This window comes from Amblyomma mixtum, chromosome 1 (assembly GCF_055824585.1).
Source record: "Amblyomma mixtum isolate Tamu chromosome 1, ASM5582458v1, whole genome shotgun sequence".
NCBI lineage: Eukaryota > Metazoa > Arthropoda > Arachnida > Ixodida > Ixodidae > Amblyomma > Amblyomma mixtum.
The window spans coordinates 64,102,423-64,117,494 of NC_143012.1; the positions used below are offsets into that span (position 1 = coordinate 64,102,423).

The following is a 15,072-nucleotide window of genomic DNA, read 5'->3' on the forward strand; positions in this document are numbered from 1 at the left end:
GAGAAATTCTAGAGGTCCGTGTACTGTGCGATGTCAGTGCACGTTGAAGAACCCCAGGTGGTCGAAATTTCCGGAGCCCTCCACTACGACGTCTCAAATAGCCTGAGTCTCTCTGGGACGTTAAACCCCATAAACCAAACCAAACCAAACCAAACCTTTATTCTGCAGGTAATGCGGCCAGAGATGACAACGGCGATGATGGTGATGTCTGTTTGGAGAAGCGTTACGCTGAAGCACGTATTCTTCAGTCGCAACGGCAGAAGTTAGAGGGTCATTACTGGAAGCGTATGTCGTCTTCTTGTCCGCATTCTCCGCATCCTTAGTTATTGCATTTTAAGGCGAAAGCCTTTAATGCCTCATCGTTGTCGACAGAAGGTTGTCAGCAGAGGCGTCACTCTTTTCGGTTGGTCGGAATGGTTATGACCTCAGTGTGCGCTGATTCGCAGTAATGAGGTCACCCACGGATGCCTGACACCCCCTTTTTGGAGCAGACGACAACTAATAAAATAGTTGTCATCCGCCTCGACTGGGAGCGTAAGGCGTCCGTGGGTGACCACATTACATACCTCATTACTGCGAACAGAGCCATGGATACAACCGAACTCATCGAAGCAGAGAGGGAGTCGGGCTTCAAAGTGTGTAGTTGTAATGTGTAGTCAAATAAAGCACTAGTAAAGCACAAACAGTCTTGCAGAGAATTCCCAACAGTGCGCCAGGAAAGGATTTCGCCTTGCAGCACTTCAGAGAGCCAAAGTGCCCCCTGAATTTTTTCCCGTTATCAGTACCCATTTCTGTGTATGATGTAAAGCAGTTCTTCCAGGCTAACGTGTCCGGCATCAACTCTACGCTCCAAGCAAATATGTTTTGATATTTCTATATGTACGCGCTGTTATGCCTTGCAACGGTTATACGTGGGCCCTCCGTCAAGCTCTCTATCATAGTTTTAGCCCCACGTAGAGTATCCGAGGGGAAAAAAGTGCCCTGAACTGCGCTTAATCCTGTACCACGTGTGAGCAATGCATCTTTGTCCGTCTTCGCAGGACAAGTACAGTGTTGCCGGCAGCGACTTCCACCTGATCGGCTACAACGTGGGCGCCCACATCGCGGGCTACGCCGGAGAGAGGGCCAAGGGCATCGGCCGCATCACGGGTGAGTGGCGTAGTATACCTCGGAGAAAATGGTGCAATAACCGTGCTTGCTCTTATAAGCAGGGTAGATTCTTTATCCGACCACCTGAGCTCATTAACAGCGAGCAGACTGCGATCGAGAGTTATTCGCCGTTCTTAAATCGCAGATCCCCTTGCCTTTAATGAGCCTTTCCCGCACACCTCTCAGTGATAAAATCTCCTTGGAGTCTGTCAGGATTGATTGATTGATTGATTGATTGATTGATTGATTGATTGAAAACATCTTTATTTGTTCAATATTCTTGGAGCATGTGGGTGGGCCGCCTAGTCCGGTAGTCCATTGGCTGCTGCTGCTGCGCTGGCCCTCCCCACCAGCCAGTGCTGACGGTCAGGTCATCGCTGAGCAGAATAGCCTCCCACTGCTCCTCCGAGGGGTTGGGAATGGGGTCAACTAAGGGATTAAATTGGCATGCCCCCACCATGTGGTAGAGGTTAGCTACCTCTCCACAGTGTGGGCACTGCGGAGAGGGTAGTGTAGGGTACCACTGGTGTAATTAAGCTGGCGTTGGGTATGTGTTGGTTTGTAGTCTCCTAAGGGTGTTAATCAAGAAGTTTTCCGACACAAAGGTGTTCACCAAATGTGCGAGCACAATTCGGCATTTAATTAATTCTATTTAAAATATAACAGCAAAAAGGCACATACCGCTTTGCCAAAAGTAACCAGCCTATCGTGACCGCGGGAAAAGCAGGCTGACGTTGGAGCGGCGTTGCTGAGGTCACCAGCCCTCGTCGTCTGCGAGGATAACCTGCATGAGGATAACCTGCGCCATCGCTACACTCCTCTGGATGGGAGTGAGCCTACCCATGGCATGAGGAGCGGGAAAAGAAGACTGATTACACTTTTAGCGAACTGTTTGCACAATGTACACCACGCATAGCGAATATAATAAAACAGCAGTTCGAGTTGATACCGATACATACATCCACACCCTTTCTAAGAGGCAATCCCCGGCGATAAGAATGGTACGGCAAGCAAATAAGCAGTGCCGAAAGGCGTTAGAGGTTGATCAGACTGGGTTATAGAAGGGGACGTTTGGAAATGGTGGTAATCGGAACAGTATCGCATCATTGTTTTCACCCAGAAGTTCACATTATACTGCCATTTCTCCAGGTATGCTTGCGTCATGATACTGGAGGCGACGAGGTTTTTTGCACGGAGTGAAGCTGCTCTGAAACTTTTTTTATTGAGAACTTACATAAACAGCGCACGGTAGATAGACTGACAAATTTAACTTGACCCGTAGCGACAGATTGCCGAGTCCTAATTACAAAGACGCTGCTTTCAATGATAACGGAGGTTTTGTAAGCTCGTAGAAGGAGTCACAGAAATTTAATGCAGGTGGCGCCACCACCGGCAGCTTTGGTAACCAAACTGCGGTGCTTGAAGATAGTTTTCTTTTGCGGATCACTGAGGCTAGGCGACAACGCCATTGACTTAAAAACCTACGGCTATCACTGAGTTATTTCTCATCTTGACGGGAATAATTAGAATCGAATGCATGGAAGAATTTGAAATTAAATATTAACTCTGCGAAAAATTCCTGTTTGGCTGCCGAGCGAACATCAACCACAAAGAGACGCAAAATTGATTTTGTGAAGAAAAAAAATTGGATGCACTTGTCCTCAGCGTCGATTTAGGTAAAAATGCTGGAAGCTCGACTGACAAACACTGAACAAGCATCTTCTCGAAGTTTCAACTGTTGCCAATGCCATGGCAACAGTTTAAGAATGGCCGCCGCGGTGGCTTAGTGGTTATGGTGCTCGGCTGCTGACCCGAAAGACGCGGGTTCGATCCCGGCCGCGGCGGTTGAATTTCTTTGGAGGAGAAATTCTAGAGGCCCGTGTACTGTGCGATGTCAGTGCACGTTAAAGAACCCCAGGTGGTCGAAATTTCTGGAGCCCTTCACTACGGCGTCTCTCATAGCCTCAGTTGCTTTGGGACGTTAAATCCCATAAACCAAACCAAACCAGTTTAAGAATGCTGAATAAAGATTGATTGGTTGATTGATTGATTGATTGATTGATTGATTGATTGATTGATTGATTGATTCACAATTCACGAAGGGCTCATCACAGCGCCTACTTCAGGCGCAAAACAGCAGTCTTCCTTCTGTTCAAGTCATGGGTATTTGGCTCGGTATTTGAATCATGAAAAAATACGAACAGAACTGTGACCAACCTCCGCATTTGGTGGGGTTAAGACGCAGATCCCCTCATTATCAGGCGATTTATGACAACAATGCAATGCAATGTTCGCCAAACCTCCCAGGTCTGGACCCTGCCGACCCGTACTTCGCCAACACCGACAAGGTCGTCCGCCTGGACCCCACGGACGCGGACTTCGTTGACGTCATCCACACCGGCGGATCCACCTTCGACGCCAGTCCAAGTGAGTAGCCCTGTTAATAACAGGAAACATACGCTCCTGTGGAACCATAACACTGAAGGAGACTAATGACAATCGCGATCGAAGACTTTCAACTAAGGTTTCAGTCTAACTCCCACGTCAGTATGTAGATGCCCATGGTGCTAAAAAACAATCAAACTATTTTTGACAGGTGTGCCAAAACACGCCAATAACGCGCTATCATTTCCACTCGACGTAATGTATAAAACAGGGTGACGGGAAATCTTTCAGCCAGGTAACGACAGTCATTTTGTGTGTTCACTTTGAAGTGAAGACATTTCGCTATCGTCCCTTACAAAAAAGTTTTAGAAAGTCTATAGAGTGTCTACAGACTTCTGTCTATAAAGTCTAAAGACTGTCTATAGACAAAAGTCTATAAGGCAGTACAAATGCTATACACAGCCTATAGACAATCTATAGATTTACGGCCATACTTTCAGTAGACTTGCTCATAGGCAGTCTATAGACTATGAATAGACAAAAAGCAATGTCTATAAGAAGTCACTAGAGTCAATAAGAAGTTAATAGACTGTCTATAGACCATTTTTATAAGGGATCCTTCCTCCCGGGCATATGTTTTCTGGTTATAGATCGCCAACAGACTCAAAAATTAACTCTGTTAAGTTTAATTTATATTGTTTTTGGTGAATTCAGTATAAAAGCGGAGAGTATGTTCATTAGTACTGTTATAATTACTTCTGTTGTAATTACCAGTGTTATAATTTCCACCCCATCATAGTACGTGATGACGCGGAGGAAACGTTGTACGAATGACATCCTGAGAATTCTCCGAACGCTTGCCTCGACAAGGACACGTTACTCTGCCTTACGAATTGGGGAAAAGCTGCATTTACTTTCCCAGTCAACGTTGTTTTTTCAGCATATGTTTCATCGGGATGGTGGCCATCAATGTCATTGAACGCCTTCGAATGGACGCTGACATAACCAGCACAGGCTGGGACATGTTATTTTCCGCTCTGTTTGGCTGTCTCAACACAGTTTTTTGTCATAAGTAGAGCTATGTGATCAGTCACAGAACTCCGTGAATTTGTAATTACTAGCGAGCAGACGTATACAGGACACAGTGACAAGACAACCGCTAGTCCGCCAGTCATCTTTGTGTCCTATCTGTGCCTGTTCATTTACTAGTAATCCCGATTTTAAGAAGCCAGTACCAACTAGCCCAAGTAAACGCTTTATGGAAAGTCTTCTTCGTAACTAAGCTATTCCCAGTGATCAGTTCGCGGGAAGTTCACAGATAGTAACTCCCCCTATGAGCTGGGCAGCCAGCTGCTGACGACTCCCTGCACTCTTAGTTCCTCCTGGTTCCTACACTATATTTGTGTTGCGATCAGCGTTGAGTAGTTTGTCTGAAGGCCACAGGCGGCGTGACAGTTTCGGAGAAATCAGAGTTCCTGAGATTTTGATCCGAGGGTTCCAAGTGAAGTTTCTCAGCTCGCAAAACCAAAGAGCTCTGCTCACAAACACGTGGATGCGTTTTAAAGCTGTCGCTATCACTTCCTCGTCCCGGTCTGAGAAAGCGAAAAGTCTCGGAATCTCCATTACGAGCTTACAACTAGAATTACGATGGACCAATGCCAGGTCTTCGTCGTCTATACGGTCTTTTCATAAGAATTTGCGTAAGTCCTCAATCTTTCAAAGCGACCAAGTGTACGTAGATTTCCTCATGCAGCGGCAAGAACCGGAACACTGACGCTGCCCTCGAGTCCGCAAAATCCACATATCCGCGCTTTCAACACCGGGATTCTAACAAAAATTCAACCGTTCATTTGCCAGCAGTCCACGTGTGCACTGAAAAAGTAAGCGCACACGTGTCGGTCATTTCGTATGCGTCGCGTGCAGATTGCGCACGTCCTAAAGTATCTTATATCAACGACATCTACGGAAGCACTCTGGACGAGCAAGCAGCACTCTCCTGCCGGGTTATTCTGTTATCTCCACTCTCTTTCTTAATTTTCTTTGGAAGGATCGTGACAAGAAACGGAATCGCCAGACCCTGCCCTCTTTCGAGAAAACTTGGCGAAAGAAGGGATGTTATGCAAAACGTGGATGGAACCTAGCGTAACCTAACTATACCGGAAGAAGGCCAGGCTATCGTAAAAATGTCGCACGCATGCAAATCGTCCCCGCCTCCCTTTGGACAAGCGTAGGCAGCAACAGCGTCGTCGACATCATTTGCATCGAGAGTGTCCTCGCGACCCGGCACGCAGAGCGTATATTGGCCACGCTTCATGAGAGGCTAGAGTCGCTGCGAAAGTTTTTTAGAGTACCGCGTTTCCCTTTCTCCATGTTGCGTGGACAAAACGAACCTTCCCGGAATACTATATATTCCTTTCGCGTTGTGGGTGATCTTACGGACGATAGGAAAATTGTACAAACCAGTTTATGCGGTAAAGGCAAGTACCTATATAGGAAGCCAACTTTTGGAATTCACGTCTATGCACTGCTACTTGAGCATCCGTGCACGTTCTACGGGAGAGCTCATATGCACTCTAGGGTCTTCTTCTTTTCGCAAAAAATTTGCCGGAAGGGTTGATGCTCGCTGTGCTCGGTGCGTTAAGCAGGCTGCCGTGGTGGCTCAGGGTTCATTGTGTTGCCGGTGCTGAGCGCTAGATGGCGGGATCGCGTTTCGTTCTAGTTCGCACGACTGCCACCACTTGCTGGGTGGCGCTGAAGACTGAAAATCACTTCTGGGAATTTCTAGCGTTCGGTAAATCGCGTTGATTTTCTATATGGCCGTCGGAAATAGTGTGAGAAAGTCACATCTGGCAACGGGAAATCGTATGACACCAACGGGAACGCTGAACGACAAACGATTTCGTGACAACTTCGGTACGAATGCAGTCGGGAAAACTGGCGTCATAAAGAGGTTGCTCAGCAGGGGGTAAATGCAGACAATACGTAGACGAACAACATGTATATGATTATCTCAAATGGCGGTGCTTGACTTGCTGTGTGCGTCCTACGGCCGCTTGATGACGTCAGCTTATTTCTCTTGCCATCGCTGAGAATTTCTGTGTCATCTGCGAGTGCACACACAACCACACACCGCCGGCTTTTCTGGTAATGGGAGTTTCGCATTCATAATTACGGAGCCATTCACTACCGCTTCCCTTTCTCAATGCAAACTTTCACTCCCTCTTTCATTCGTTCCTTCGCGGTGCGATTCGGGTGCGCACCAAGCCCTTTCCTCACAAAATCTTTGTAGTTCTGCAACCATCCTTTTTCGATGGCTGAGGTTCATGCAAAATGATGGCGATGATTATTTTATTTCAATGGATCAAGGGCGCCTTAGCCCAAGAGGTCCGTTGCCAGCCAAATCGGTCTGCCCGAGGCTCTGTAAAAGATCCATTCTTCAAGCCCCTTCACCAGAGAGGAAGCTGAGCACCAGGCCAGGAAAAAGCTTGTACGTGATTGCAAAGCCAACGGGTACCCGACGACACTGGAGAAGAACTGCAGATTGGGCTAGTTGGTGTTGATGGTGCGTGTGTCTTGTCTCTTTCTTTGTCTGTGTTTGTTTGCGCTGTTAAACCACCATTATGGCACTGGAGAGACCGAACCGCGCACCTCCATATATTAACCAGATGCTTAAACCGCAATGCCACAGTTGCAGTCAAAACGAATATCGTTCCAAGAAAACCATATAGTGTGGTTTGGTTGGTTTGGTTCATGGGGTTTAACGTCCCAAAGCGACTCAGGCTATGAGGGACGCCGTAGTGGAGGGCTCCGGAAATTTCGACCACCTGGGGTTCTTTAACATGCACTGACATCGCACAGTACACGGGCCTCTAGAATTTCCCCTCCAAAGAAATTCAACCACCCCGGCCGGGATCGTGACAATAAGAGAGCGGTCAAAGAGTTCTCGAGTGAGGAACCACGACCGTGGCGATACCTGCGCGCAGACGACAACGACGTGACTGTGCGACAGCTCAGTGCGCCACCTCATGGCCACTCTAGGCATGCACTGATGACAACGGGTCGCCTTCTCCTTCAAGGACCTCCCTCCCACTTAACCCAACAGGGGGCGCCGTATTTCGTAGTCATCAGGCACCACGCATTCATCGCGTGGGCCATGCCCGCGAAGACGGAGTAAATGTGCGCGCGCTATGACTCCGCCGCAAGGAAATGCTTCTCACCGGACAGCCTTTCATTTCTGGTTGCTGGCGCGACGGAGCTCGGCTCTTATCGAAGAGGAAGCGACCAGTGTCCGAGGAAGAAAGAGGAGGCGTTTGCCAAGACCGAATATGGGTAGCCGCGGGCTTGCGTGCAGAGTGTCTTGGCCAACACCCTCCCTTGGCTCGACACCGCAGCATCCGCAGGCTCGAAGCGTTTTGCCTATATTACTGATGCACTGGCGCGGAGTTGGACAGGGGCGAATTACGCGCGCGTGGCATAGCGTGTGGACTGTGCGGACGCCACCCAGGAATTTATGACGGGGGAGTTTGGATGCTGTAGCTGAGGCAGGAGTAGTACCGCGAGAAACACGCATCCAGCGGGCACTGACATCAACGCGTGGCGCCGGCCCAGTTGTATTTATAGCTCCCATAAGCCGCCCCGTACGCGTACGTGGGCGCGACTGGCGGCGCTGATGGAAACAGCGCATTCGAGGCGGTTGGAGGGGCACTACGCCGGAACCTCTGGAAGATGGTCTTTCTGAAAGGGTTGTACTCCATGGGAGGAACAAGCTGCAAGAAAGGGGACGTGGGAAGTGTGCTTCTTTCTTGTCTCTTGGGTCGTCCTGGTCTCTCTCTCTCTCTCTCTTTCTTTCTTTCTTTCTTTCTTTCTTTCTTTCTTTCTTTCTTTCTTTCTTTCTTTCTTTCTTCCTTTCTTTCTTTCTTTCTTTCTTTCTTTCTTTCTTCCTTTCTTTCTTTCTTTCTTTCCTCCTTCCTTCCTTCCTTCTTTCTTTCCTTTCTTTCTTCCTTTCTTTCTCTAACTTCCTTTCCTTCTTTATTCCTTTGTTTCTTCCTTTCTCTCTTTTCACTTCACGTATTACAAAACGTTTGCAAAAACTCTAACCCTTTGCTATGATTCATTGCCAGCCAGCCCAAACAACTATCGTGGCCTTTTTCGGCGTTTGCAAGCGATAAGCGGTACTGTTAAGCAGCTTTCCGTTGGGAAACGAAAAAGAACAAGTTGGCACTCTGATAATAACCTTAGGCGCACCTCCATCAACTTCTCTATTCTTTGTATGAAACGCAGCCCCCCCCCCCCCCCCCCCTTCTCACGACGTAAGACATAACCGCACGCTGAACAAATTCTGAAAGTCATCCGGTCAAATAGCGGTCCAGATGCGTGACTATCTTTTCTTTCCTCAATACCCCTCCCCCATTGAAGAGCAGACAAGGGTTGGGAATTGAGGTTGGCGTCATTTCATAATGAGCCCCCCTTTTCCCAACCCACTGTTCGCTCAATAGCTCAACGAGGGCCTCGGTTCTGGGAGTCTTGATGCCATAGGCACAAGAGGGTTCTCACACAGCTTCCGCCCTCACCGTTCGATTACGTTTCACGTGACACTCCCGATGATATAGGACGTACTGCCTCCGCCGCTATGGACGAGGATGACGCTGGTGTACACTCTCAAGTTAGGTTTCACGCAAAATAAATCCTCCCCAATGTAGAAGATTGGATAGCCGCCGCCTTAGCTCAGTTGGTAGAGCAACGGACGCGACATTAAAAGGTCAAGGCTTCGGATCCCACCACTGACATGTGGTTTATTTTTTCTTCTACTCTCTAATCTATCATGTTTCGTCTATAAAATAATTACATCTTTAATTTTTCATGGTTTAAGACTGCGAATGAAATATATATATATATATATATATATATATATAGAAACATTCCCTTATGCTTTTTTCCTCGGTTTCGGTTACTGTTGGCTTTCTTCATACCCCCAGTGTAGTGTAGACAACTGGGCATAAATCTCGTTAATTTCCCAGCCCTCTTTTCTACCTCTCTTCTCAACGAGACCAGCAGGAAAAAGTTCCTAATGTAGGTGCAATAACAAAAAAAGATCGTGCGCTGCGCGACAAGTAGCGTACGCCCTTACAAAACCTTATTTCGACAATCATAGCCTGTCCATATCTGTCTATAAGTCTATAGACTTTCTTAGACAAATCCTATAGACTAACCTATAGGCAACACAAACCCTATTAATGCCATAAATCTATATACAGTCTGTAGACAATCTAGATTTTCGGCTATGCACGTTTAGCAGGCTTTTATTTATTAGTCTATAGACTTTCTTAGACAAATCCTATGCACTAATCTATAGGCAAGGCAAACCCTAATAAATCCATAAATCTATACACAGTCTCTAGACAATCTATAGATTTATGGCTATACACGTTCAGCAGACTTTTGTCTATAGACAGTCTATAGACTATGAATAGAAAGGTAATAGGAAGGTAACAGCATCTATATGAAGTCTATAAAAAGCCTATGCACCATTTATATAGCGGCCTATTAAACGAAAGTGGGGCCATAACCAAGGGGTGCGAACCGGCACATTGCCCCTCCATGCAGCCAAAACCGGAGTGGCACCGGCTTCCTTAAGAAAGCACGGGAAGTGTTCTGCTTCTTTGTTCGACAGGAGATGCGCTCGGCGGCAGGATGAGCTACCACCGTGCGCGTCCCTGACGCGCATGCGAAAACTTAGCTCTGCGGAAGTTGTTTCCGCCTCGCTCGAGAAAGTTCGGGCGGAGACACCCCCCCGGGTATCCCATTGTCTCGGTCCACCGATACACGCTGCGTCCGTTTCAGAGCGAAAGGAAAGCAGCACACACGTGAAGCGTATACACGGGAGACAAAAGAGGAGACCTGTTGACTTCCGCCACGCGGCGCTCGACACAATGTCTTCATTAGAGGCGGGGTCGCCGTGGCAAACAAAAGAAATTCCTCAACGCCAGAAAAGTTGCCGGCGTCGAGTCGGTGACGAAGCGAGGCACATGACTAGATCGCGAACGAGATAGGCGAGGTGGAGAAAGTGAAAACAAAATCAACGATGCACTCATGATGTTCTGCGAAGTTAAGGTTGCTTTTAAGTGCGAGAAAGTTAAGAAAGAGGCTACTTGTTGTTCCATAAAAGTTGGTATGCTTTCGCAATGAGCTCAGTTTTGAATAAAAAAACACTACACGTTCACAAAGAAACAACGGGTTTTCACAAGGTGAAGAGCAGGTATGAACTCGTTTGCTGCCGGAAAAGTTCGTTTTTTTTTTTCGTATCTTAGACAAGGCGCCTGTCACGGATGGGGTGGTGGTGGTGAAAACTTTTATATTGTAAAAAAGAGTTTGGGAGCCACAGAGTGGCCCCGCTACATGGTCGGCGTCCCTAGTCCGGGACACCGCACGACGAGGCCCCGTCTCTCGCCCGTTTCACCAGAGCCCTTTGGGACTCAAGCGAGGAGCAGTTGAGGAGGGCAGTCTCCCATGCCTCTCTGGAAGGGGTAGGGGAAAGCGGGAGGTGGGGATTTTGAGTACATGCCCACACCATGTGGAAGATATCACAGGTCTCCCCACAGTGTGGGCATCGCCCATCCGTGTTAGGATCGTAATGTTTTATTATTGCAGGACAGAGTAGAGTACCTGTCTGCAGGCGCCTTAAAGTTCGCTCCTCCGTCTTACTCAGCCCTTTTGCAGGGGCCGGGAAAAGGCGGTGGGGATGCGCATGTTTATCTATGGGACTTGTTTGTTTGAGACTCATTTGCGCGTAAGAGCGATGGTGAGCTGATGAAAACATCCTTCTTGTGAAAAAGTCGCCTGAGAGGAATAAACAACCTGATATTTGTGCTTCATTCCGTAAACTCGTTGTTGTTTCTCTGTGTGCGTGTGAAGACTATAGCACATTGCGAAAATAGCAGTTCGTACACTTTCAAGTACGCGCACGCGTAGTTCCTGTTGTTAACGATAGATGTCGCTCACCCTTCGTCGCTAACCCTCCGGAGGTCCCAGGGTTTAAAGATAACAATGGTCATGAAAATAAATCTGCAGTGGAAGTTAGCAAAAAGCGACTGGACGATTGGTGGCTGAAAAGCAGAGATGTGGCATAAGGTTAGAAGTGTAGGAAGCAGTAGTGAAAGAAGATGGCGAATCTTAACGAGAATTGACAACACAGCTGAACAAAAATAAAGAAAGAAAAGCTGAGCATGGTGGCAATTTCCACCACCCTGTTTCAAAGGGAGCGCTCCTATCCATCCCTCCATCCATGCGCGAGCGCCTGCCTCATCGGTACCAATCAGCGCGTGCAGACTGGCGATGTGCGGGGCCCTGGTATATTCAAAGTACACGTGGTTAGGTCCGCGCATGGCGTTTCAACAGAGCGCACACCCACACACGGCAGAGAGGCCTCCTATGCGACACCCATGGCGACACGTGTGCCACTTTGTATTGTTGACCGACGCGGCCTCCAGAGCTAGTCCGCTACACCACCTGCTGAGCCTCTGGCGCGGTGCCAATGAGCCCAGTCTACCAACTCTGACGCGGCTAAAAATGAAAGATACTGTTTTATACTTCATTAAAAAAGGGATACTGTTTTAAAAAAAAGAATAAGGGTAGCAGAAGATACCGGCCACGTTTTTCCAAGCATATTTTTATTTCCTTTCACGCAACCCGAGAGTCCAAGGGGTACGGACGAAATGCGCATTTCGCCTTGAAATTTAGTCCCCACTGCGGACAGCACTTGGGGCCATTTCGCGACAGCGGCGTTTGATTAGCGTTTTTCTTATTCCTGCATTCCGAGCTCTTTGGTAATTATTCCGTCTTATTTTTCTTTCCGCGATCGCACGGGGCGTGTCAGGGCCGTTCGGTGCGCCCACGGCTGTTGCACAACGGTCTCAATTCTGCCCCTAATCTCTGTTCCCACAGCAACGCTCCTTTCGTTTTCTTCTTGTATGCTTGTACGTACGCTCTGCTAGATCCTCGTTCGCTCGCTGTCTTTTCGAAGTGCTACGAGATGGCGCTGGTTGAAACGCCATCGTCGCCCCTAGCATCTCGCGCCTGTCCTTTCATCTTCTTTGGTCCTTTCATTTCGTCATCATCATTATCAGTGCAGGGCAAATGCCTCTCCCGAATCTCTCCAATTTACCCGCCGCGGTGGCTCAGTGGTTAGGTGCTCGGCTGCGGGTTCGAACCCGGCCGAGTTTCGATGGAGGCGAAACGCAAAGGCACTCGTGTGCAGTGCGATGTACTACGTACGGTTCCACGTACTACGGCATGTGGATGGATGGAAAAACTTTATTTTCGTCAGAGAGCATGTGTGGACGATTCCGTGTTAGATGGCCATCAACCCGTGGCTGACGGCGACCTGGGTGGCCCACTCCACGGCCCTGGTCTGGACGACCGGGTCTGAGCTGGCCAGCACGGCCTCCCACTGCTCGAGGGAAGGATCACGCATAATGTCCGCCGGTGGCGGTGCTATGCTACAGCTCCATAATACGTGGTCATAGGTTGCCAATTCGTGACACCATTTGCACTCCGGCTGAATGTCCGGGTAGATTTTGCTCAACACGTATGGGTTGAAGAAACATCTGGTCTGCAATCGGCGCCAGACGCATTCCTGCGCCTTCACCAATTGCTTGTCCGGGGGTGGGTAAATCCTCCGGTTAAGTCTGAAATGAGTAGTAATGTCATGAAAGGATACCAGCCTGCAGGAAGTTGCCCTGTGCCTGTGGACGTACTACGGCACCTCTATATGTCTCTTTCACTCTCACCTTCCTCCCTTCCCGTACGGCGCGGTCCACCGAGAGGCAAGAGAATGACGGCACCGTTTCCTTTTCTCAGAAAGTAGTAGCAAGTGGTTTAATAAAACATAATGAATGGAAGAAAAATATTGTTGCCAGCCCCGGCATCTGTCATCGCTGCTGGAAGCACCTGAGCTGGGGCAGCGGAAGTGAAGGATAGCAAGCAGTGTACGTGTAGCAGTCAAATGGAAGGGGTGAGGGGATAGTTATAAAGGACAGGGGGATAGGTACACTGGACAATAAATATTTTAAGGCGAAAACCTTTAATGTCTCATCGTTGTAAGCAGCATGCAGTTGCCGACAGAAATGTCATGCTTTTCAGTTGGTCGAAACGGTCGTGACGTCACAGTGCGCCAATTTCAAACGGGGCCAATTGTACTTTGGCTAGTAACCAGGCAACCAATTGAAGGGATCATATAGTGATGCTCCAAGTAAGTGGGAATGGGTTTAGTTAATTGCTTAATTTACCAAATCAGCCTAATTAACCTTTCTAATCAGGCCAGACCAACAAATAAGACCGAGCAGGAAATTAGTCGAGTTCGGGAATCGAACCCCGGTCTTCGGAGTGCGAGACGAGCATGCTATCCACTCCGCCATGCCATCTCGATTGTTCGGAACGAACAAAGGCGCGTCTAGTGAATACGGTGTCTTCGCTCACTGCCATCCTCCTCCCTTCCCTTCCGGCGAGGTTTAGGTGTCCACCGAGATATGAGAGACAGATACATTTCCTTTCCTCAAAAACCAATTTACCGACGAGCGAGGCGTAGAACCGAATGGGCGATGGCGTTCTATGGACTCCCTGGCAGCGTTGCAAGACGCTGTCGCGTTCCGCTCTTAGAGGCGAAGCTTAACATCTTAACCACACAGCAGTGACCGCACTTTAGGTACAAAAAAGTGCACCCCCCCCCCCCCCCCCCCCCCCCCATGAATTTTGACGGGTGTCCACCGAGATATGTGAGACAGTTACTGCGTAATTTCCTTTCCTCAAATACAATTTTCATTTTCTTCATTACGGCCCCTCTTTCTTCTTTCACTCCGACTTCCTCCCTTCCTGAACGGTGCGGTTCAGGTGTCCACCGAGATGACACAGAATTACTGCGCCATTTCCTTCCCTCAAAAAGCGTTGCGTACAAATGGCAAGGAATCGCGCCGAACGGGCGGTGGCGCTCAGTGGATTTCCTGGCAGCGCTACAACACGCTGTCGCGTTCCACTCCTCAAGGCAAAGATTAAGCGGCATTAATCAGTAACTAACCATTAATTAGTGATTTGTCATCACTTAGTAATTAGTACTCAATTACATGTGACGCCACCAGTGCCACAGAAGCAGTCAAAGTGTTGCGGAAAACGCTTTCGCTTCTACGCACTTTAGACAGTCAAAGTGCCCCCTGAATTTTTTACATATTAACACAGTAAGATATGTACAGGTCGCACGCGCGTGAGTATCTTGTTGAGCACAGTACAAACACGCGCGCACGACACAAAGCCCAATACAGCTGGAGTGGGGCGCCCAGTTTCCTCAGAAACCAATTCCAAATTTTCTGCCAGACGCCTGTCCTTTCATTTCGTCGTCACCATCTTCATCATCATCAGTGCGGGGCAACGACATCCCCCAAATCTCTCTAATTAACCCATTCTTGTGCTAGCTGCGGCCACTTCATCCCTGTCTTCTGTTACCTTCATCTGATTGGTCATGCATACTGGAAGCCGCCGATCATGTCAGGT

The 15,072-nt window shown here is 48.4% G+C and overlaps 1 protein-coding gene across 2 annotated transcripts in view; it reads left to right on the forward strand.

Moving 5' to 3' along the window:
- The window catches only part of LOC149366514 (pancreatic triacylglycerol lipase-like), a 112,126-nt gene that overhangs the window by 71,687 nt on the left and 25,367 nt on the right, over positions 1-15,072 (forward strand). For both annotated transcript variants that reach the window (XM_089551123.1, XM_089551117.1), the window contains exons 4-5: positions 1,041-1,149; positions 3,457-3,576. In XM_089551123.1, coding sequence (XP_089407249.1) covers positions 1,041-1,149; positions 3,457-3,576 — 229 coding nt within the window. The remainder of the gene's footprint in view (positions 1-1,040; positions 1,150-3,456; positions 3,577-15,072) is intronic.